General features: G+C 44.8%; 1 protein-coding gene across 2 annotated transcripts in view; it reads left to right on the forward strand.

The window, feature by feature from the left end:
• Nucleotides 1-4,034: 4,034 nt before the first annotated feature.
• Nucleotides 4,035-24,077, forward strand: part of runx1t1 (RUNX1 partner transcriptional co-repressor 1) — a 56,601-nt gene continuing 36,558 nt past the window's right edge. For both annotated transcript variants that reach the window (XM_084563962.1, XM_084563963.1), the window contains exon 1: nt 4,035-4,574. In XM_084563962.1, coding sequence (XP_084420088.1) covers nt 4,547-4,574 — 28 coding nt within the window. In that variant the 5' untranslated portion in view covers nt 4,035-4,546. The remainder of the gene's footprint in view (nt 4,575-24,077) is intronic.

The raw sequence follows: 24,077 nt of genomic DNA on the forward strand, positions 1-24,077 counted from the left end.
GTATAGTCTAATATGGTATCGTATAGTATAGTACAGTGCTGTATGATATAGCATAGCATATCATAGTACATCATAGCATAGCAAAGCATTATATAGTATACTACACGATAAGATAAGACAAGATAGGACTTTATTTAACACCCTGCTTTCCCCATGGGGATATATAAAGTCCTATCTTATCTTATTTTATAGTATAGTACAGTATTGTATAGTATAATACAATGCTGTATGATATAACATAGTATAGTATAGTATAGTATAGTATAGTATAATACAATGCTGTATGATATAACATAGTATAGTATAGTATAGTATAGTACTGTATGATATAGCATAGCATAGCATAGCATAGCATAGCATACCACAGTATAGTTTAGCCTAGAATTGTATAGTATGATATAGCATAGCATAGTATAGCATAGCACTGTATCGTATTGTATCGTATAGTGTATTGTAGTATGATATAGTATAGTATAAATATTAGTATAGTATAGTATAGTATAGTATAGTACTACTCTGAAGGATCTAAGATTTAAAAGGATTAATTTGGGAATGAAATGCATCAGCATCACTTTTATGAAGCATAATAATATATATGAATGATGATTAATAATACCGGGTGAATGGCATCAGTTGTTTTCACTATACTTAACAGTCATTTACAACTGTGTGGCTGGTAATTTACAATCACATCTCATGACTGAAACACCCATCTCTCCATCCCTCCATACTAATCCTTACGTGGTATCATTCATATTATTGACTATAAGGTTCACGTTACTACTCAGATTCTTTGAGAGCTCCTTGCTGTAAATGGTCAGTGATTTGATTGAATTGTCTTTGATTAAAATGCAACCTTTTCAGCTTCACCCTTGACCTGTTGCTATTAGCGATCTCAGCAGGTCAGAAACACAACTCTAGGTAATCTGCTTTACTTGAATTGTTCCTCTTCCTCTTATCCTCTTGCTTTTGTCTGCCGAGGTGTTGATGGTAGGCTGCCCAGCCTCAGGCACTGCTGATCAAATGTCGGATAATTACAGGGATTTGAGTGACACTTGTTTACTGTCAACTCTCAACTTATATTCGTCTCATTCTGGCTTTGTCCTCGTGCATTTTAAATGTGTGTGTGTGTGCGTGCGTGTCCGTAAGAGTTTGTGGGTGTGTGTGACTGTGTTACAGGTGGCCGCCCAGTAGGTGGGAAAATGCAGGAAGTCTGCTTGTCTGTGTCCACATGTATCAGACGCAGCATGTTTTTCCCTTTCAGAGGCGAGGTATCCTGTGTGTGTGTGTGTGTATGTCGCCGATCACACTGGGCGGCTGACTTCCAGGAACCCCTGCAGCAAAAACAGGCACTGTGTGTTTCCTGCTCTCACACACCATTATCACAGGACACACACACACATAAACGGATCATTGCCCTGTTCTCTTTTCCCTTGCAGGTTTCCTCAACGCCTATCCTTGTGCCTCCGGCTGTCAAGATGTTTCGCTGTGATTGTCATGAGAGAACTTGCTCTCTGGGAGCAAACCAGAGGACACAAATAGGCGAGGAGTGACGGCATCCTCGCAGCTCTGCGGGTTTCTCTGACCACATTAGGTTGCTCGCTTTGAGTGGGCGCATTCCTCCTGCACCTATTGGTGCCTTTCATGATTCACTTTTTTCCCTCAGAAATGTGCTCGCCACAGACTTTCATTCTTCCTTCACTTCATCATGAATCATCATGTCTCATTTTCTTTTCCTCTCTTCTTATTGTTGTGTTATGTCTTCCTTCCTTTCTCATTCCTCACCTACTATCAGGATATCTATTCACGCGTCCTATCACCCATCCCATAGCCCGTTGCCTTTGTCAGTGGATGACAAAGGGACCCAGGCAGGAAAATGCAAGTAGAGTCCGAGTGCTGAGGACTGTAGTGCATGTAGCCATACTTCCTTTGCGAACATACTGTAACCTGGCGCTGAAGATCTCCTGATGACAAGTGAGAGATGAGAGGCAGGGAAACAGGGAGGGAAAGATGAGAAATAGAGAAATGCACTATGGCACTGTTGCAAACAATTGCCATTAATGGCATCATCTTTTCCCTGCAGAGGTTGCATTGAGGGAACAATGAGCTCCACGTTGATGGTGCACTAACAATTCACTGAATACACGACAGGCAGAGAGGCAGTAAATGTTACTCAAGGTGACATGATTCTGCACAAGCTGGATAGGTTATATTTAAGAAGGACTCATGCTTGTCAATAAAAACACGCAACGATACATTGCACGTCATAGAGAAACGTCTTCCAATCTAGTGAAGTTTGGTCGTTGTCGCAAACACATGCTCACTTCATTCAGCCTGAAGGGCTGCAAGTATACAGGACGCGCGTCGCAGAATATTATAAAATAATAGAAAAGAATACAATAGAATGTTTTATGAGATGTTATGAACAGGCAATGGTGTGTGACTTGTTCAGCCATGCAGTTCAAGTGGACCGGTTGTTATCACCGAGTTGTAAACGTAGCTTCTGCTCTGTGCTTTCACTGGCTCTGCGGGCGAGATGATTTCCAGATGGTCCGGGGAAAGTGTTTGCCTTAGGTTACTGCAGGCCAGCTTGCCAATGCCTTTTTCAGCTGAGGGAGAGATAGAGATGCAGTGTGGGTGTGTGTGTGTGTGTGTGTGTGGGTGCGCGTGTGCGTGTGCGTGTGCAGGAGAAAGAGAGTGTAAAGTGCAGACATGCATCATGCAGTCCTGCTTTCTTTGCACACACACACACACACACACACCCACATGCAGTGAACCGACTTCTCAAGCATTCAGCTGGCTGGTAGTTGTAATCCATGACACTCCACTTCTGTGTTTGTGCAAATAGTTCTCAAAGTAGGGGCCAAGGACCACTGAAACTGATAGAGAAACATAAAACAAATTAATAAAAAAGGATTTCTGGGGGTTGAAAATGCAGATTTAAGCATGTTCCCGTCAACTACTGTTGTGTAGTCTTTTTTTCTGTCTCTACTCGGCCAGCTTCAAGCAGATAGGTCCCCCTATATTAGCTGGGTTTGGCTCAAGTTGACTTTTTCTTAAAAGGGAGTTTTTCCGTGCTCGCTCTGGGGGTTTCAGGCCGAGTGTTGTAAAGCATCTTGAGAGACTGTTATTGACGCCATTCAATTAAACTGAAATGCACTGAAATGGAATGAGGTGACACAAATTCTTCAGTAAATCTGATTAAAACATTTCAGAGGTCTCAGCTAGATGGCTCAGTGCAAAGGGCGCCCGTCCAACCTCAAATAAACAAAAGCAACGTGTAAACTTGGTGGAAATCTATTGTTTGTCTCATGTAAAGATCGTCCCGTTAAGTATTTGCCAAGCCTGTTTATTGCATTTTGATTTTACTGCAACTTTTCCATCTCAGTCAAACTCAGTTTTGTTTTACATGCAAATTGTAAATGCAAACAGCTGGGCTGAAAAGAGCTGAGCAGCAACACTGGGTCATGAAGTTTTCATTATAAAAAAAAAACGATAAGCAATTCGAAGATTTCCCTTTTATTAGTCTGGCCCAGAGTTGCTGAAGCCTCGTGTTAGCTTTGGTAAAGCCTAAAACTGGAGAATGAGGGTTGTCTAGCCAACATTTAGCCCCCGCCACATCCAACATAATCAGGGAGGAATCCCACAACTACTACACCAACAGATGATGCTTTTGATGAAAACATGTTAATATTGTTTTAAGACAGACTCAAAAAATATCACGTGACTGTTTAATTCTTAAGTAAGGCTTTAAGCAAAACCTCAGGTGATCTCCCTGTAAGCCCTTGACACGAAAAGGCTTCAGGAGCCACTGCTACAAAAGAAAACACTTGACCTAACCCTACATTTTCCAACCTGTTTTAGGACGCACAGATGCTGCTTGCTGCCCAGTCGCCTCCTCCTCCTCCTCCTCCTCCTCCACCTCCTCGTCCTCCTCCTCCTCAGCAGCGCCTCAGTCCCGCCCATCGCCACCTGGCTCTACTGCGCACCGCCGACTGGAGGCAGAGTGCCGCTACTCCTCTTCCCCACGCCAACGGAGAAGCAGAACACACGGAGACCGAGACCCAGGGTGCGTGCGCGAATTCTCCTCATATTCAAAAACCAATTCTTCGGAACCGAGCCCGACGCTTAAGGGATTTTGGAGGACTGTGAGAAGACGGTTTAAAAAACAAAAACAACAACAACAACAACAACAAAAAACAATTAACCAGACGGGTGCCCTGCGCAGTACAGCATCCTCCCTCTGCATCTCTTTCTCATCTCCTCCTTCTTTGCCTCTGCGCTTTTTTACAAGACTCCCGGCTCTCCCACCCTGAATATTCCCAGTGACTGATCACTTACTGCAAGAGGCGAGGTGCCCCCCTTTTTTTTTCTTTTGTCGGAGTTTGAACCACATTTCCGAGCTGCTGGAAGTACACCGCCAGAGCCTCTGAGAGCTGGCCGGACTGTAGTTTTCGTCTTCCCGATACAGGCGGATCACCGAGGGGACCTTGCGCGGAGTCAAAAGGACTGGAAATTATTTAACCCTCTCACATCGACGTACCGCATGGTGGGAATTTCTGCCTCTTTTCAGTGTAAGTGCCCCCTCTCTTCACGTAATGGTTATATTTTTTTTTCCCAAATTGCGTCTTGCACCTTGGAGTGTTTTGTCCCGCAGACGCGTGTGCTCCAAATGATGAAAACATGTCCATACCGACAGCGGCCGAGTCAGTAAAGAAATGCTTAATTTGAAGACCAGTTCCATATATTTTAAGGTAAAATAAGCAGACGGCGTGGCGCTCCAAAAAAAAAAAAAAAAAAAAAAAAAAATCGCAGTGGCTTGTATAAATCAAGGCTGTGCAATATCACAACGATATTTTGTGGAATATGTATGGGAATATTTATTCTCAGAGAGGACCTGCGATGACAAATGTGCGTTGTATGAGTGGTCACAAAGCACAGTTTGTCCTGATGGGGGAAAAATAGGCTGATTTTTGTTTTAATAAATTTACTGCGGCTAAATAAAGGGAAGTTAAGATAATCCACCGACCCTTCGATGTTCCTGGAAGACAGCATTTTACAGGAATTGCCCACGAGTGATAAAAGGCGATCAGCTATCCATAAATTCGTCAGTTTGTCTGAATATTGACACCAGCTGTCCCTGTCTCCATAAAAAAAAAAAAAAAAAAGCTTGTACCCAGAATGGACAGTTGTTCGCAGGCAACAGGCAACTTGAGTTGACTGATCGAGTTTGGCGATCCAGAGCCTTCAGTCCTGGCAATCTACAGAAAATATAGGCTACTGTTATTCTAGTGAGGGGTATCAGCACAGGGCAGACAACAACAGTAAAAGAGGCAATGTTTTAAAAATCATATATACTGGTCAGCAGTACCTTATGCAATTGGCAAATAATCTGTAATTCTTAGTAATATAAATTATTATTGTGCCGTTATGTTCCAGGGGGGAAAAATGCAGTTGTTTGCAATTTTGGTGCAAAAAAAATTTCAGATACAGCAACTTTGCCGTTCCTCTGTTTTGTGGAGATCCGCCCCTGCCTCCCCTCCTCTCCTCTCCTCTCCTCTCCTCTCCTCTCATCCCTGCACGGGAGTCCTGGAAAGCGTTTTAGAGAGACTTTGCATTTCAGAGTTTGCATTTGAAAACATCCTCCTGAGCTAACTGACACTAACTGTCAAACGCATGCTCTCAAAACCCTTGTGAAGTTTCCATCTCCACCCGCTGCGACTTTTGTCATCATCACATGACAGAAACGCGCATAAAACAAACAAACAAACAAAAAAAAACAAAAAAAAAGCAAAAGCGGATTTTCTTCTCTACTTTTTTCTGTTAGAGGTTCAAATTAAAGGCTTCGGGCTATATTTTCCTGCTGTGGGAATATTTTACCCCGGCTGGGAAAAGAGCAGACACGCGGGTTTGGGGAGGGAGGCTCTCCATGGCACAACCCGATGGCGATGCCCGGTTGTTCTCACGGCTCAGATTAGAGAGGGAGGAAAATATCTCCTGGAAAACCACAGGGCTTTGGACATTATATTTTTGTTTTTACGCATGCCAAAGAGTCTCATACAAGGCATCCAAGAGAGTGATTGCTAACTTTATTTAAAAGTACTGCAGAATCAGTCTTAAATGAGTTAAATACAAGGAAGAGAATAGTTTATGAGCAAGTTGCATCTGATATCAACCAGAAAACAGAGCAGTAAAATGCTTTTATTGTCTTGCATATGTAGCCTCTATGGTCTAAGTTATTTCTTTTTATTAAGTTATTATTTGTCATTTTAATTTACCGCAGTGGTCAAAGTAAGTGACTGGGTTAAGCTGGCGTCATTTATTGTGTCATCTGTTGTTGTTTTTTTCCCATCCTTTACCACTGGGACTTTCATTAAAGTGGTGACTTGACTGAAAACACCATTACCTGGAGTGTGTGTGTTTGCAGAGATAAAGAGAGAGAGAGAGAGAGAGAGACAGGGAGAGAGAATGAGTAAATGAAAGGTAAACAATACTGGTGATGAGGGGAGAGTAAATGATAAGTGGTGTTTGCAGGTTATCGTGGCGTTTGTGTGTGCGTGCGCTTGTATGTGATTGTCTGTTTGTGCGCTGCATAAACACGCTCGTTTCAAACGATAGCCGCTAACTCTCTGCGGTCCAGGCTCTGCAGCATCGGCTAGCACTTCCAGGGGCCATCTGCCCAGCCACCAGCCTGCCTCACACCTGTTCTCTCTCCCTCCCTTCCTCCCTCCCTCCCTCCTCCTCCTCCCAGCTCTAAGGCTATAGGGTCAAATGCATCAGACCGCTGCTCACACACATGGACGGCCTTGCAAAAATGATGGCAGCCATTTTATTCGCGCCTTCACGCACACACACACACACAGAAACCGAAATCACACACAAGCTCTTGCACGGCGTGCCCCCGTGTTGGCAGTCTGAACAGGCGACGCTGGGAAAAGACTGCGTCCCCTGCACACTTACACAATGTGGCGCGCAGATGACACACGCTCGCTTTGGTTTCACTATTTGCATTTTTCTTTCCTTTAGCCCTTTTTGATGTTAACCACAGCTAATAGCTTTCTAGTGGCTTGTATTGCATCCAAACACAGCTTTTTAGATCACAGCAACAAACAATGAATTAGTATTATTTCAGAGGACCTAAAAACACACACACAGATTTCCCCTTTAGCCGTCTGAGGCTCCAGCGCTGTGATGTAATTACAAAGCACTTCTTTTAAGTGTGACACACAGACGTTTGGATGGAGTCCAGGTTTGCTATGCAGTGACTAAGTGATGACGAATCAACAGAGTTAATAGGTGGACTACATTCAGCTCAGCTGTAAACTCATCACTGTCTGGATCACCTGGATTGTTACTTATCTGGTATAACTTATACAGCATAAAAGGCTTGGTCAAAAAGGTTTTTTAGACATTGGTTTAGCTATTTTACATCCAAGGATCCACTATTTGTTAATGTTATATGTTATTTATTCTGTATAGTTACATTTTTTTTACTATATAATTCAGAATGAGTGGGCTAATCTGAAAGGTTTGCTGTTATCTAACTGAAAGAAAATCAAGAGCAGTGTTCAGATTTATCTTTCCCCTCATTTATTTTTAAAGCACCATAATGACATAAGTCCGTACACGAGTGTAAGGCTTGAGCGCTCCAAATGCAGGTTGGATTTGAAGAAGCGCCGTCAGGGGTCAAATGTCAGCCGCTGAACTGGATAGTAAAACCGGCGTTCCATGCTCTCCCTTCAAGATGTATAGATCTGTCCTGATTATTCAGAGCCGTCTGTTACCAAGTCCCAAGAGTGAATTATAGATGGAGCCGCGGCGCGTGCGTGCCCGCTCGCACACACACACGCGGCGCTGTGGATCAATAAGCCCATTGATGGTTATCAGTGTGAGGGCAGTTCTCTTCACTGCTTATTGAATTTCATCACCCGTGAAAGAGCAGCAGTGGTATTAAAAGGACTTACAGGTAGGTGCGCGTGCGCGGGTTTCTGTGAATGCATTTGCGGCCCACTGGGTTGCACGGGCGGTGTGCGTTGTCGTCCTCACAAAAGCAAGAGGTCTTTGTTTTATTGTAGTCGCGAGTTGGCCTTTACTGGAGCTCATTTAATGTCAACAGTGAGCTCCACAAACTGATTTTATTGGCCTTGTTCGCGTTTTTTACTCCAGATAACATGAGACTTATAGGGCAAGTGAAGAAGAGGCCAATAGGTCGGAGTCGCGCAATTCCAAAGAAAAGTTTCATGGAGGATTTTACAGCTCAGCCCGCTTAGGATTCAAATCAGATGGATAATAGATTGGTTCCCGATTACGAGCAAATCCACCGTCTTCCTCTTCTTAGATGTAGCAGAGACAAGAGACAGCTGGACGAGCGGTGCCATTAAACACAAACAGCTGGGAGACGCAGTTATTCAGAGGTATAGGTAGGCTGCTAACGGTATCTCCCACACTCCTGGGCTCAAACACACGCTGATAGACATGTGCAGGGCAATATGAAGACACACACTGTCTCACAGACACCGCTCACTCAGTCCTCTGTATATAGACTGGGATTGAGTCGCTAATTAACTTTACTTTCCCTAACTGTATCGCTCACAGGCAGACTGCCACACACACACTCAACACACACACACAGAATCTCTCTCTTAGGCTCCTTCTCATGATGTCTGTCCCCTCGCTCACTCTTTCTCTCTCTCTCTCTCTCTTCCACTGTTTATTTTCCTGCCTCCATCTGGAGTCGGCTGATATTGTAATCGCCCTAATGCACATTGCCTTCCCCTCTCTCTCTCTCTCGCTCTCACACACACACACACACACACTCACACACGCACATACATACAATGTGCCATCCTGACAAGCCCCTTTTCTTATTCCAAAAGATAAGCCACTGGATGTGATTGTATGTGTGTGTTTGTGTGACGCAAGTGCACACGCAGGTGTCTATACAGTATGTCTAATGGATACAAAAGGACGCACACACAAGTGTGTTTATCCCCGCTCTCTGCCAAAGGTAATGATATTGAATAGGCATTTCTTAGTGATGTGGAGCGGCGATAATGTGGCCGAGTGAAGATGTTACCCGTTATCGCTCGCCTCCTCAATATTCACCTGTCACCCAATTTACATTTAAAGATTAGACAGAGGAAGGGAGAGGAATTCAAGGGTGGTAAGGTGAAAAGTGGGTCTGTTCATGTGGTTGCATATGCTCATGTGCATGTGTGCTGTCGCGGCTTTTGTGTTTGCCATGACAAGGAGAGGAGAAGTGCGTGCAGGCACACGTAGAAGGAAGCGATTGCACTGCCGCCTCTAGAGGCTTTTGTTTTGAGATTCGGCAGACGCTTGAGATGTCGGGAGGTGAAAAGTGTACACAAGCGCTCGCACAGACGGCGAGGACACACACACACGGACAGATTTGATTGATGGCTGGTACGAGCCGTGAAACCGCGCGATTAGGAGCCTTTTTGTCTCCCTAGTTCGGGAGAGGACAATTGTTGGAAGAATGGACCGGCTTGCTTTGCTACCAGTCCATAAAACCTGACCATAAAAGTCGTTTTTTGTCCTTGTGAGTGGTGTGTGTGTGGAAGAGAGAGGGGCGGACTGGGTGCAGACGGACAGCTCTTAAAACAAACAAACAGACAGGCAGAAAATCAGACAAATTGACAAAGAGAGACACAAAGAAAGAGGAAGTAGATAAGAAAGAGGGAGAGCGGAGGTAGGGAGAAACCTCACCTCGGCCCTGTCACGCTTTGGCAGTTTTAATCACCTTTAACTGAGGTTGCTTCCCCCATAAAAAGTCCACATTGTTAACAGTGACCTGCATGAACATGTGAAAATAATTCCCTGTCTGTCCTTTTGTTACAGTTTTTAAATATATATATAATTTACGACCACCATCGCAACTTATCAGCTTGGATGTTTGATCTACAACTCAGTTCTCTCTCATTAATTTTGATGAATGGATTTGGACAGTACACTTTATGAAAAGGGCAGCCGCTGGAGTGGAGCTCTGGCTAGCCTGGTAAAAAGAAGTGTAATTAAGATCAGCAGACAGGGACAGAGAGAAAGAGAGAAGTGTGGATCAATAGATGCAGACAGTGGACCCTCTGTTATTTTTTTTTTTCCCCCTCCGAGTATTGACGTGCTCAGTCAATTACATCGAGAGAGAAGAGGAGAGATGGGGATGTGTGAGACTAGGAGATGGGCCATGTAATGTTCACATATTGTGGATGCCTACAGCAATATGTGCATTTGCGAGTAAGTGCAAACAGCTACCACGCATCACCATTTAATATGTGTTTCTTTAATATTCATAATTAAAGACGGCAGTCGACAACAGCGCAGCAGACACATCCACTGCTGTTCTCCACCCGCTCCAAGCCTTTTATCTTCCATCAGCAGACACAACAAAATCATTGTTTCCTCTCCTTGCTGGTTAAAATCACACCACTACAGCCAAATAATGAGGCTCTTTTCTTTTGTGGTTGAATTTGACTTGCATGATGGGGACTGCGGGGAGATAGGGCTTCCAGCTGTTGTCTGTTAGTGTCAAAGACAAACAGGGAGACGGGACAATGGGACGACGGTCGTCCGCTCCATCCGATTGTCTTGTTGTCAAACCGACAGCAGGTGCCTCAAATGATAAACGCAGAGTGTCAATTATTTCGAGGACGGGCCATTTTGGAAATTGGTTCGAAGAGAAAGAGGGAGCGTGGTAGAGGGGACAGTGGGGGTTACATAAAGAAATGGTGGGAGCTGGTCTATTTTCTCGAAATGGGGCCGAGTAAAAGCCCCATTTTGTTTAACTTCTGGTGCATCCCGTCCCCGGCATTCCTCTCCCCACACGTGCCCCCTCATTCCCATCCAACCTTCAATAGCGTGAGTCATTGCTAGCCACCCTGCTAGGTGTTTGTTTGCTCGCAGTCAATGTGGTCTTCACTGGCAACACAATTACAGTCCATTTATCTAAACAAAATGGATATATGGTGGCATGGCTCTGTTTTCTTCTCAAAAGAGATAAAAAAAGTCAAATTTCTGTCTGAAAATGGTAAAGAAGACTGTTGGCATTCGGGGGGTTTGGGGCAAGGAGCTCACCTATCTATCTATCTATCTATCTATCTATCTATCTATCTATCTATCTATCTGTGGTGTCATGTGATACACACACATTCATGACCTCAGCTGCTCCTACGGGTTTGGGATTGACAGCCCTGTAATCAAAGCATCTGCCCCCCCCCCTTCACGTAGTCTAACCATATGGACGTTCCTCACTCAACTGCGCATTTCATAGTAGCATAGATGACGGGTCTCCAAGGTATCAAACGTCCATCTTTAGACGTATTATATGAGTTATGCTCTCGGCCTCACGTGCGCAGGATGTCCACGCCGCAGCATGGCAATGCACCTTGACATTTATGGTGTTTCATATCGAGTTAGTGCACATGATCGCCGACCCGATCCTGTGGCACCCTCTGAAGTCTCCTGTCTCCTGCAGCGTACGGACGTGTTTGTCTTCTCTCCGTGATAAAGCCATTCGTGGAAGAATCCAAGCTTTTTCCAAGACTTAAACAGCTCCAGATTGCGGCGTAACTCCTGGTAACATTGAGAGTCGATGCGGCGCGGAGGAGGGAGAAGGGCTCTCACGGAGCACTGAAAATCCAACAGAGAGAGAGAGTGAGAGCATAAATCCATCTCCCCTTGTAAGGTCCGAAATTTCTTTGCAGATGTTTCAAGACGTTTGGCCCAAGTGATGGTAATTTCTTGCCCATCTGTCTTCCCTCCTCCCCCTATGTCTCTTTATCAACATCTGGTTTTCGGTGCGGCAGGGAAACAAGTATCCTTTATAACCCAAGGGTTCCCAGTTCCCCCTCTGCTTGTGCTATTAACTTAACCTCAACTACTGCTCTCTCTCCGCGCACACATTTTCACATATGCTAACCATTAGAAAGTCATACCATTCAGAAAATGTAATAACTTTCAGTTAGAGGCAGAGATAAAGTATTTTGGCTTCTTTGTTCACTCTTCACTTTTTCCATAACTGCAAAGAATTTGGGGTTCTGGTTTTCATGTCTCCCCTGTGAGAGGACAAATTACTGCCTAGATGTTAGTTTGAGGATGCTTTAGTGAGAGGAAAGCCTCTTCCCCTTAAGCATTTTGAGTGGTACCCTTGGGTGTTCATCTGCACCTCCATTACACATCTTCAAGTGAAGGGTATAAAGCTGCTACTCAGGGTGATAGAGTGCAGGAATCTTATCTGAGAATGGATGTACACAAACGCTGCGCTGCACACATTATCAGTACAGCTAAACTACGACATTAATTAGCCATTTCCTCTTTGGCGGTATTAAATTATAATAATTCACAGCTGTGCGGGGATCATGTGTGGCGGTGCAGCTGCAACTTCACATTTGCAAATGTAGCAATCCCACACATATAGGCCTGACCTGTGCATCCTATGCGCACACATATACAAATGCGCAGGTGCGCACTCACCAAATTGGTCTCTCACACGCTCACAAACAGTGAGTTGTTGAATATGCAAACGACACGCAGCTCGGCGCCATATGGCAGGACTGTCAATCTAAAATGAAGGCATGCCGAGCGTTCTTTGAGCCAGCCATGTAAGGTGGTGTGCAACGTTCACGTTGTGTGTTTGATGGGGTGATCGCATTAACACACCTACGCCACGCAGACACACACACACTTCAGAATGTCTCTTCTACGCCTGAACGTACACTCTCGTTCTACCACATACCCTTGTCCTACTTTTTGTCATTTAGTTGCTTAACAAAAGCACGCTGAGCTCATTGTTGCTGCCAATTATGTTCTATTAAATCTGTGTTGTTCCTGTAACACAACACAGTCTCATAGCATTTCACGAAACGAACGTTAATACAAGAATATGGCATTTTTGGACCGCAGCATGTTGCATTTTTACCACTACGTCTAAATTAAAGGCTTCTCTAAACATTTAAGCAAGCAGCGCGTCGGTTCATTGCCAGCTATACAGCCCACGGCGACAAGATGCAGCCACACAAAAACATGTACCCATACATGACAGATGCCCCTAACTGCTAAAGAGACTAATGCATTAGTCGTGCACTGCCCCGGGCTTTTGACTCGCAGGGCAATAACAAAGCCAAGTCACCAGCTGATCAAGGGCGGAGGGCACGCACACTTACATGTGTGTGTTCATCCTGAGCCCATATTTATTTAGCATTAGCATATGAAAAGGATTACACTTGTAGCTAAATATAGTCAGTTTGCTTTAATACATTAATACAACTCCCTAACAAACACTTCTCTGATCTGTGTTTTCATATCACTCCTCTATATTTCCAATTGGAAATGTTTCAATATGCAATTAACACACTTAATTGGTTTCTGGTCCAGCCACCATGTTACCAAGAGACCTGGTGTTGGCTGCTTTTGTGTCTTGTAAACCTATGTTTGCTCGGTGCATTTAACGTGTATGTGTGTGTGTGTGTTGTTGGGGGCGGGTGGCATCTTCGTGGGGAATTGATTGGAAAGGATTAGATTGTGATTACAAAAGGGGTGGGGAGCCGAAATAGAGATTGGGCGGAGAGGAAGGTGAATGGTGACAAGTGTAGCAAGGTGAAATGGGGAGAGGAGATAGGGAGAATAAGATATCCTTCATGAGGGGAAATAAGGTGCGGATTGTGCCAAAGTCATTGCCAGAACATAAAAAAAGCATCTACTTTTCTGAGATTTAAATATGAAATAAATGCATTAATCTAGTATTAGATATTAAGGATCTGAGAGTCATTTGATATCATTACTGTGGACTAAACACTTCTCGTCTTTGTTGAGAGCACTGACTCTTAGCAGGGCTCAGTGATACCAGTGGAAACCATCCAAAAATGATGGCATTGAAGATTGCAAACCACACTATTAGACGGGGCGAGCGAGATCTGTGTGTTTGCGGCTCTGATGTCAGCCTGTTCAAGAGTGCCAGTTGGAGAACAAGACCCTGAAAATAGAGAGAGTGGGAAACCGAGTGGGACACATTTGTGAGCGACTCGAAGCAGCTGGAGACCGATGCCAGAAGCCACAGAGTCGAGGGAGACAAACATAGCGACAGACAGCCGAGAGACAGAGAGAAATACCTCATATACCATGTTAAATAACATTTATGAGTTTCCAAATTGCTGAGCTCGGGTACAAGCTTCTGCTTTTAGGCCTCCAGTGTATGTTTTTGAGATTCTGTCTTTTTTCTTTTCTTCTGTTAGACAGCCAGTAACGCTTAACAGCCTCCATGCTAGAAGCATTTCAGCGTTCGGGGGAAAAAAATAACATATGAATTCAGTCAACCTATATTTAACTAGTCCCTGTCAAGGAGTTCACACAGCAAGTCTTAACCACAGCTACATGTGAGCCACAGTATGCACTATATATAGTTCCTCCACTGTAATAGAAAATTATAGTGCAACCAGGATTACGAGGTTGGTAAAAATGCTGTTTTCAATAGTATGTGGAAGAACTCTTGTAAAATGTGACATTTGCCTGCAGCTGAAAGAACGTCTTGTTTTTCTGAGAGCAAAGACAAAACATCTTGAACTGACTGCTTCATCTCATTTGAAAGCCTTGTTTTCAGTCACACCCTGCAAATTAGATATCAGGATTTGGGATATGAATTTGACCGTGTGCGAAAGCTAAGATTTTATGGCTCCTCAGATATGACAGCAACAGATGCACTGAGGAGCACAGATAAATGTAGACATACTTGTGCACCCTCTAACATCCCCCCGTCCTTTCGAAACCGTCAGTTCTGACGCTGCTGAGTGGTTTTGATTTAGGACTCTTTGTCTCTCTCATTCTCTCGAGTGTCTGAGAACAGCAGTTATGGAGCACTTGGCTGGAGGAAGAGGCAAGGACACAGTGTTAGATTTTACCATCCGGACTCATGGTGAGTCTGGTTCAGGGTAAGACAACCGAAGAACATAAGCTACTGAAAAGATTCAGTTTTTTCAAGTTAGTCTTGAAATAAAATAGCCCATACAGTTGTGTTCAAAATAGTAGCAGTCCAACATCACTAACCAGATCAATCGCTGCTTTTGGTAGAAATTATATTTCTACATGGCAAATCATTTACTAGTAGGCGTAGTACAGTAATAGAAATCCAAAAGACCCAACAAACATGACACGACTGATTCTGTGTGATTGAATCATTAATAGAAAGGGGCGTGTTCAAAATAATAGCAGTGTGGAGTTCAATTAGTAATGTCACTCATTCTGTGAAAAACAGGTGTCAGACAGGTGGCTCTTATTTAATGATGCAAATGCTGTACATGCTGGTTATGGTGCATTTGTCTCTGAAGATCTGAGTAAAAATGGGAAGTTCCGGACATTGCTCAGAAGACTTTGATCAAAAAGTTGATTTAAAGATGGGAAAACATATAAACAAGTGTAGAAATGATGATCTGCTAAGCTTAATATGATCTCATATGCTTTAAATATGACCAACCAAAACCAGAAGGACGTGGAAGAAAACGGAAAACTACCATTGGAATGGATCAAAGAATAACCAAAATGGCAAAGACTCAAGCCAACGATCAGCTCCAGGGAGATCAAAGAAGGTCTAAAGTTACCTCTGAGGACTGCAACAATTAGGAGAAACCTACGTGAACCCAAGCTATCTGCAAGAAGCCCCATTGTTGCAAAAACGTACTGAAGGGTCACAGGTTGCCAAAGAACGCATCGACTGGCCTAAAGAGAAATGGCGCAACATTTTGTGGACTGATGAAAGCAAGACTGTTCTTTTTGGGTCTAGCAGACAGACAACCCCCAAACACTGAATTCAAGGCACGGTACACTGTGAAGCACGGTGGCGCAAGCATCATGATATGGGGATGTTTCTTGTACTATCGTATTGGGCCTATTTATCGCGATGATGGATCACTTTGAATATATCAAAATACTTGAAGAGGTCATGTTGCCTCATGCCAACGAGGAAATGCCCTTGAAATGGGCGTTTCAACAAGACAGCGATTCCAAACACAGCAGCAAGGGTCCAGCATCTTGGTTCCAGACCAACAAGTTTAATGTTAAGGAGTGGCCAGCCCAATCCCCGGACCTTAATCCAGTAGAAAGCTTGTGGGGCGAGAATCAGAAATGCTGTTTCTGAGGCAAAACCAAGAAATGCAGAGGAACTGTGGAATGTAGTCCAGTAGTCCTGGGCTGGAATACCTGTTCACAAGCGCCGGAAATTGGTCGACTCCACGCAACATAGATCTGAAGCGCTTCTCAGAAACGCTGGTTATACAGCTAAATATTAGTTCACTGGTTCACAGGAAAGCTAAATCTTTAAGCATTTTACAGTTCATACAGTAAATGTTTCTTCATGTTTTGATTTGGAATAGAATGCGCCATGTTCGCAATACATTTGTGTGGATTTTGAGCTTTCCTCACTTTTTTAAACACGCTGCTATTATTTTGAACACACCTGTATGTGAGTTGAAAGAGTTATTGGTCACTGTAATCGTCGCTGGCAGCAACACAATCTCTCTAAGAAATCTTTCTGTGCAAAAAAAAGTATTAAATATATTTGTAAGGTTCAGCAGTCGTGGCAAGCCAATCGGTCTCCTGCGTTCTTGACCTTTATTCTGTCTTTCCTTTCTGCTGCCTGCCATTGTCTCTTTTCTTTCTCTGTCAGTCTGTGGCAATGACAACCACCTCAGAAATGCTTAAAAAAGCACTTTAGCACTCACCTATCTCTGCACTGCATGTGTGTATTTGCATGTGCATATGTGCTGTGTGTCGCGTGTCCTTTGATAGTTGGGAGAGCATATCTGCTGCACTTGTTGTCATGGAAACAGTGGGCACCATGTGTATGTGTGTGTGCTTCACCGAAGACCCCCAAAAAACAGAGCCGGGAGCAGGTCTGGTCGGGAGGAGGACCAAGGCCACGTTCTGACATCTCTCACTCTTGTGTAATCCACTTCTTTCAGTTTGTCTGCGTGGCTAACTCACATCATTAAGTTCAGAGACTGCCGCTATTCTGGACTCACTCACTGTTTGATGCCCCAGGCGGTGTCTGAGGAAGCCAGATAGAACAGTACGCTTACCCAGGGCAGGAGCCAGGACAGTGGGGTCAGGTCCAAGTCCGCTGGTAATCCTGCTTCCCTCCTCCATCAACAATCCTTCATCCGCCTACCATCGGCACAGCCGCTGCTCCAGCTTTAATTACCTGAAAACAAGCGAAAACATCCTGGCCCTGGAGACAGAGGACTAGAGAATGACTCTATCATGTTCGTGTGCTGCCGTGTGTACAAGTTGGAACATGTTTTAGCCTGGGAACAAGACATTTATCTGAACGGCTGAACACTCTCTTCCCCACAGACACAAACACTGCCCCCTTCACACACATCCTGACCCCGACCAGCCAACCGTCCCCACCCGTCTCTGCCTAGCTGCCTGGGATCCCATCCTCCGCGCTCCCATCCTCCCCCCCCCCCCTCTTCCAGGTTCCTTCTGGTTCCCTTTCTGGTTCCTGACCAGCAGGGCTATCTCTGAAAGGCCGGCGGTTCCTCTCATTCTGCCGGCCCATTGTGTGGTGTGTTGGGCTGGGCCCTGGGCCCCAGGGGCCGGGAGGGGAGCCAGGAATGGCCTGGTTCCTGTTGCTGTACTAGTTAAAGGAACTGTGGCACCATTTCCATTAGTCGTACACAACAACTGCGAAACTGATTTTAGGGCTATTTTTTGTGGAAACGGTCACATCCATGTAAGTCGCTTCCCTCATTTTGGGAGAACTGCTTTGATAAGGGGAATTGGGTAGTTTAATTGGATGCCTTGGGTGTTAGAATAACTTAATAACACAATTTGTTCCACAACTGTTGCAGGAAAAATCAGTGTTGTACATTTAAAAAAAAGATGCAGCTCAGAAATGAATGCCTCTCCACTGGGTCAGGATTTAGTGGAAGAGAGACCCACAGGGAGTAGCTAGATTCAAAAGCAGGTATATTTACCCATAAGTATAACTCTTTCTAATGTTATTAAAGAGATAAATCCCTGTTAAAATATTTCAGTCAACTTCTTTTTAATAAATCACTGCAATAATTCCGCAGTAAAGTCTCTTTATTTTATTAAACATTAGCAGATGGAAAGGAGTATTTTAGAGGATCATTTGGCATCTTATGGCCCGATGACAATTTAATCAGCAGCCAAGCAGGAATGTCCATGTTCCTCGAGGTCGCCTCAAAAAGTCCTGCACTTTTCTCCCACCCCCTTGAAGACGACTGAAGCTAAGCCCGCTCGCGCCTTATGGCTGAAGTGAAAATCTGATGAAAACACACAATTAAGCGAGAGCATTTCTGCCTCGGATCGCTGCACACAGTCTCCGGTCTGAAGGAGCACGCGCATTATTCATCACTCACTAACAGCCCCGACCATCATGCCCGGTGGCGGCTCAGTCCACTCTGTGCTTGGCTCACTGTGGCGTGTTGCATGGTGTGCTACACTAGCTAGTGCACTCGGCTAATTATGACTGCCAAGCCAGACTGTCTCAATGATTCACTATGGAGAGGGAGAGAGGGGGAGGGGGGGGAGAAGGGGAAGGAGAGAGAGTTGGCAGGTGTACAGATGCATCGTTAGCGCCACCTACTGATGCACGGAGACATGAGAACAGCAAAGAGAGACTTGAAGGAAACTTGATTCTGACAAACTGGATGTCATTCTGTCTGTGTTGTTACGCATTTTTCTTTGCGCTCGTTCTCTTGTCCTCATCTGTTCTTTTCAAATGCCTCCTCTCTGCTCTCCTTTCTTCTCTCCGGCTCCTACGGTGTATTTCTCCTCAATCCTTCAACACCCTGGCACTCCCTTTTCTTGCCGTCTTGTGTTTTGTTTTGTTTTTTTCTCTTCTCCCTGTCACCACTTCTCTTGCCGGTGTCAGTTGTGGCGTCTTGTATGCTGTTGCGACAAATCAAGCGCCCCATTCATCTCGTGTCATCTGTGTTAGAGAGAACTGTAAAATGCTCGCTCTCTCCTCTCCTCTCCTCTCTGTCTCCACTTTATCATCGCCGAGCAGATCAGATTGGAACTGGGCCAAGTCACTCAGTGCTGGATAAATAGAAGGTGGCTTGCGTGTGAGGATTTATAGGGCTGGTTGCGGTTGCCCACGCTGAAATGAAACGGGGCAGCGTCCTTTTGGGCTCGTATGGTTCATTCGCTGTAGATCACTGAGACACAATGGTATGTGCATTTTAAATTGCAAGCCCTCACACTCTATTTGTTTCACTGGACTGTTTTCAGTGCTATTCAATTCAAGGATGCGCACAGCAACCTCAGATCCTGTGTCTGTAAGCCGGAGCTATATTGTGCTTTCTGGTGAGAGAGCTTCTTTATAACCATTAACAACTCTTCTACAACAGTTAAGCGAGTGGTTTGGAAATGAGCAGCTGAGATTGGAAGAATCCAGCTACCCATCCACCCCCTTACTCTTTCTCTCTCACGCACACACACAAACACACACACTCTCACAGGCCCGCACACATTCACGCACCCACAGCAAAAAAGTCATTTGTTCTACCTCATTAGCATGTATTGTGGCGAGCGGGCGTAACACTCTGAAAGGTGAAATGCGTCCGCCATGAATAGCACACCAGTCGGCAGAGGAGAGGAAAAAAAGGGGGGGCGGGAGGGGAACATGGAGGGGGGGTGCGGGAGGGTAGGAGAGTGTCCAGATGGCTGGGGACCTGCCGCACACACGGGGAGTCTCTTGCTCGTTTTTTTTTTTTTTCTTTTTCTCTCTCTCTCTCTGCTGATTGCACCTTTTCGACTACGCTCGCTTTCGCTTGCTCTCTTTCTGCAGCTCCCTCGCCTTTTTCTCACTTCCAGCATCACACACACACACACACGAAGGCTAAGCCCATATGTAACCTCCCTTCCTCCGGAGTTGTTCACGTGCAGCCATAGTGCGCGCACACACACACACACACACATACTCTCAGAGGTAATGTGTGACCAGGAGGCAGAGTGCAGTTGAGTGCAGCCCACTGGAGCGCCTGTTGTGGCCCACTGCACTTCTAGACAAGCTGGTCACCTTCCTTCCTCCTCTCCTCCTTCATGTCTCTTTCAGTCTCCTCCTCCTCCCTTCTCTTCCTCCATCTCTCCCCCCTCCACTCGACCTTCATTTTTTCCGTAGGCTGCTCACTTTTTGTCATTCTCTTGTCGCCTCTGAAGTGACACGCGGTTGTTGACACACCTTTAATTAAAGACCTACACGGACTGGAGTTTGTCAGATAACACTTAACTGCCCGCCTTGGAGCGTGACACGTCTTGGATAGATTTCACATATCCTCCATCTCCGGTTTGATGGCTTGGGTTCGACTATGTTTGATATGCAGCACTGAGGCTGTTTCTGGCGAGTTACATCAGATTGCACTCAAGCTGAGGCCATCTTTGGTCGGTCGCAGGGAGGAAGAGTTCTGACGTTTGCCCTGATGTTCCCTTTCCCTTTCTCTCAGTATAATGTAGCGCTGCCAGAGTATCTCCTCATTTATCTTTCCATCTGTGTATGTGTGTGTATCACTGTGCCAGTCTTTCAATGACTGTCTCTTTCTCTCATCTTTCTCTCTCTTGATTCTCTCTCTCTCTCTCTCTCCATCCCTTCCCCCTCTCCTCTGCAGTTTTCTCCCCTTTGCCTGCGTCTCTCTCAGACTGTGTCTTCCCTATGTGTCTGGTAGAGAATCACTAATGGTCTCCACTGGGGTGTAAACTGTGTGAGGTTCTGTGTATTCTGCAGGCTGTGCACACACACAGACACTCATCACATTTAGACAGCAGCGAGCAGGGGTTAGCGTGCAACCAAGACAGGAAAAAGGGAACAGCAGGATGGAGGCAGACATGTCTGGGTGTGCGTGGAGACACGGTGCACTGCCATGACAGTCCAGACTCAACCCTGTATTTACATGCTCTGGCACCTCCATGGCTAATTCTTGCTTTCCCTCCGCTGTTTTCTCTCACACATAACGCTCTGTGCCATTAAACCTGCACATGTCGAGTGGCCAGAGAGATGTCCCGTGGGACCTCAGCGTGAGTGTGTGTGAGTGTGACAAAGAGAGCGTTTATTGTGTGTGTGTGTGTGTATGTCTCACTCCATCACCCCCGCTATTCAAGTGCACCTCATTGACTCATCATTGAGTTGGCCCTCCAAAGCCCTATTGAGTTTACCAAGTCTTCCACAAAAAAAGTCACTCCCATTCTTTCTTATAGCCGCCCCCCACACACAGGTCCACACAGGATGGCTCCATCCCACACAAAACAGCCTTGACGCTCCATTGAAATCCACTTAGCAAAACGTTTTCTCTTCATCAGCATTGTGGGGCTATTCAGTTTGTTAATGCGCCTGTATGAAGGAAGCCTTTTATTTGTCTGTTTTGAATTTAAGCACATATATTAACTCATATACTGGGAAGGGGTCTTTAGCGGCCTGAACTGGGGGGTGTTGGTAGGACGAAAAGAGGGGGGCACATGCGTGACGACGTGCTGCAGGCTCACTTAAGGCTACAGTGCTGCAGCTTCTTGAAAACCTGAGTTGTTTAATTCTTGCATAAAGTACGCTCTTGATGCTCATTCACAGACACACTCACACACAGAGAGAGTAATTTAACTCAGCACGTCTCATATCCCATACAGCTGTAAATGTGGTGGCTGCGACGCCATTGCCTCCAAACATATTTGTCCCTTTTTTACAAAAGTGTTCAAATGGCAGGGAATGCCATTATAACAAACCGGGGGAAATTACAGGCATTACAAAATGTAGACCAATGCAAACAATCATCGCTATTTGGCTGCGGAGTTTTGCAAAGGCTTTTGTCGCTGTCAGTTGGATTGCGTGTTTTGGCAAGCCTCTCGCTTAAGTACTTGTTTGGATGCCGACGTCTGTTGCTGTTATTACATGTTTTTGTTGTGGGTGAGATGGTGAAAGTGGGAATTGGTTCCAGGCAATCTGGGACAGAGGAGCGAGAAACAAATGGTCTGAAAAGATTTTGGAGACTCCTGCAACGCCGCGGCTCCATCACACGCATAAGATGATTTCATTGGTCCTGTGAGCCAATAAAGCCTTATCAGATAAAAAAAATAAACAAAAAAAAACCTCCACGAATGGCACGGGTTGGTTCGCATGACAGGTCTTCCTGGCACCACTGATGAAAATAATCAATAACAGATCTCTGATTACAACGACTGGAAAGTGGGATATGTTTATTGAATAAACTAAATCCATCGTATCAATGTCTGCTTATAAAAGGAAATATGAGCTTAAAGAGCGAAGCCATGTTTATGTGAGTGTGAGTCATTTTAGGCGCTACAAGTTTAAGGAGGAGCCAGGGGAACTGTTATTGCTGCTCATCAGCACACACACACACACATACACTGTAATTTCTCTCTCTCATCTGTCTCTATCTCCTCTCTTTCTGTCCTCTCCTCCATTACTGGCATTTTAAGCTGCTCACTGGGGAACTCGAGGCTTATTGTTTTGCAGTAATATTCGTATGCTTTGTCTCTCGTCCTCACTGTTGTGGGCACACACAGACACTCGCACAAGAAGGGATGTAAATGCAGCTAAAACGAAGATCAAGGGGAAATGTGGTGCCTTTTTGTTTTTTTTTTCCCTCCATCTTTTACACTCCTGAACCCGAGACACGGCGCATGAGATTGTGTGAACGCGTGCGCCCGTGTGTGGGTTTGCATGTGTGCAGATGCCTGCAAGCTGACAGGGAGTGAAAGCTCAGACATATGTTAATCAGATGTTGTGATGATGGCGGAGCAGAAGGAGAGAGTGAGAGAGAGAGGAAGGGAGAGGGAGCACCGAGAGAGGAGGAAAGAAACTAGGAGCTTTTAAAAGACAGAGTGAGAGAGAGAGGAAAGAGAAATGGGAGCCGTGGTGGAGGAAGAGGGATGCGGAGAGAAGAAATGAGGAAGATAGAACAGAGAAGATGACAGGAAGTGGTGCAGTGATTCATTTTCCAACTGCAAAACCCACTGCTGAGAATCGATCCATCCATTAGTTTAACTGAACGGACCCACACTAGAAGTTTGAGGTCGCTAAACAAAAATGATAAATGCTTCCTATAGATACAGGATACATTAGCCATACACAATATTGACGAAAATGTATATATTTTTTAGATTTCAGTGTAACATTCCTGCTCTGTTTGAACTCTGATATCTGCCTTAGGTATCAAATAAATGAGGGCCTGCGCAGTGATTCAATATTAAACCACGCTGGAATCATTATTTGTACGTTAAGAATGGATGAAATTACTATGTGTGACGCGAAAGGGGTCGCTTCAAGTGATGAACCGACAGGAAATGATGCCTCTACGGTTTCTCTTAACACTATAGCTCAACAGATACCATATGTCGATTTCCAATGAAATCTATAATTGTTTGGGAGAGATACTGTAGTATAAAGACCACCAGAGTCGACTTCAGGAAGAGGGAGGGAGCGTGACATTAAACCAACACCAGACGTTCTTTTTACTTTTGCTTTCAGACGCTACTTGGCTAGGTCTAAAAAAAAGATCATGGTTTGGGTGAAAGGGACCCTATTCGCATTTAAAAACATCTTTCAAGGCATACTTCTTCTAATCTGCAACAAGTTTCTTTACCATTTCCTTGGGTACCATGGTGTCACGGAGTCTTTGCACCTATTCACATGACCACTAGTGTCGTTTTTCTGGTGCTGTCACGTTGTACAGCCTAAAATGTTATTGTTCTAGTTCAGTCTACTGTTCTTATTAGTGACGTATCCAGCCTTGTGCACTGAAAAGGCTCTGAGAGACTGTACACATCAACTTTTTAGCCACTACAGAGGACTGGGAATATTGAAGTTGCATCCGTCCGATGGACACAAAACAACACAATGTTTTTTTGAAATGAATTGGTAACGCTTTTTGCTATTGTGTTATTGAACCTGAGGGTTGCGAACACGTTGAGCAAATATGAAGGTGGCACAGAGGCGGTAAAGTTTGTGGCTCATGAAACCGATAAGACAGAGAAATAATTAGAGAGGGGCGGAATCCAAGAGGAAAAGGACAGACGAGGAGAGATGTGGGCCGTTTCTA

Source organism: Chelon labrosus, assembly GCF_963514085.1.
Source record: "Chelon labrosus genome assembly, chromosome: 16".
Classification (NCBI taxonomy): domain Eukaryota; kingdom Metazoa; phylum Chordata; class Actinopteri; order Mugiliformes; family Mugilidae; genus Chelon; species Chelon labrosus.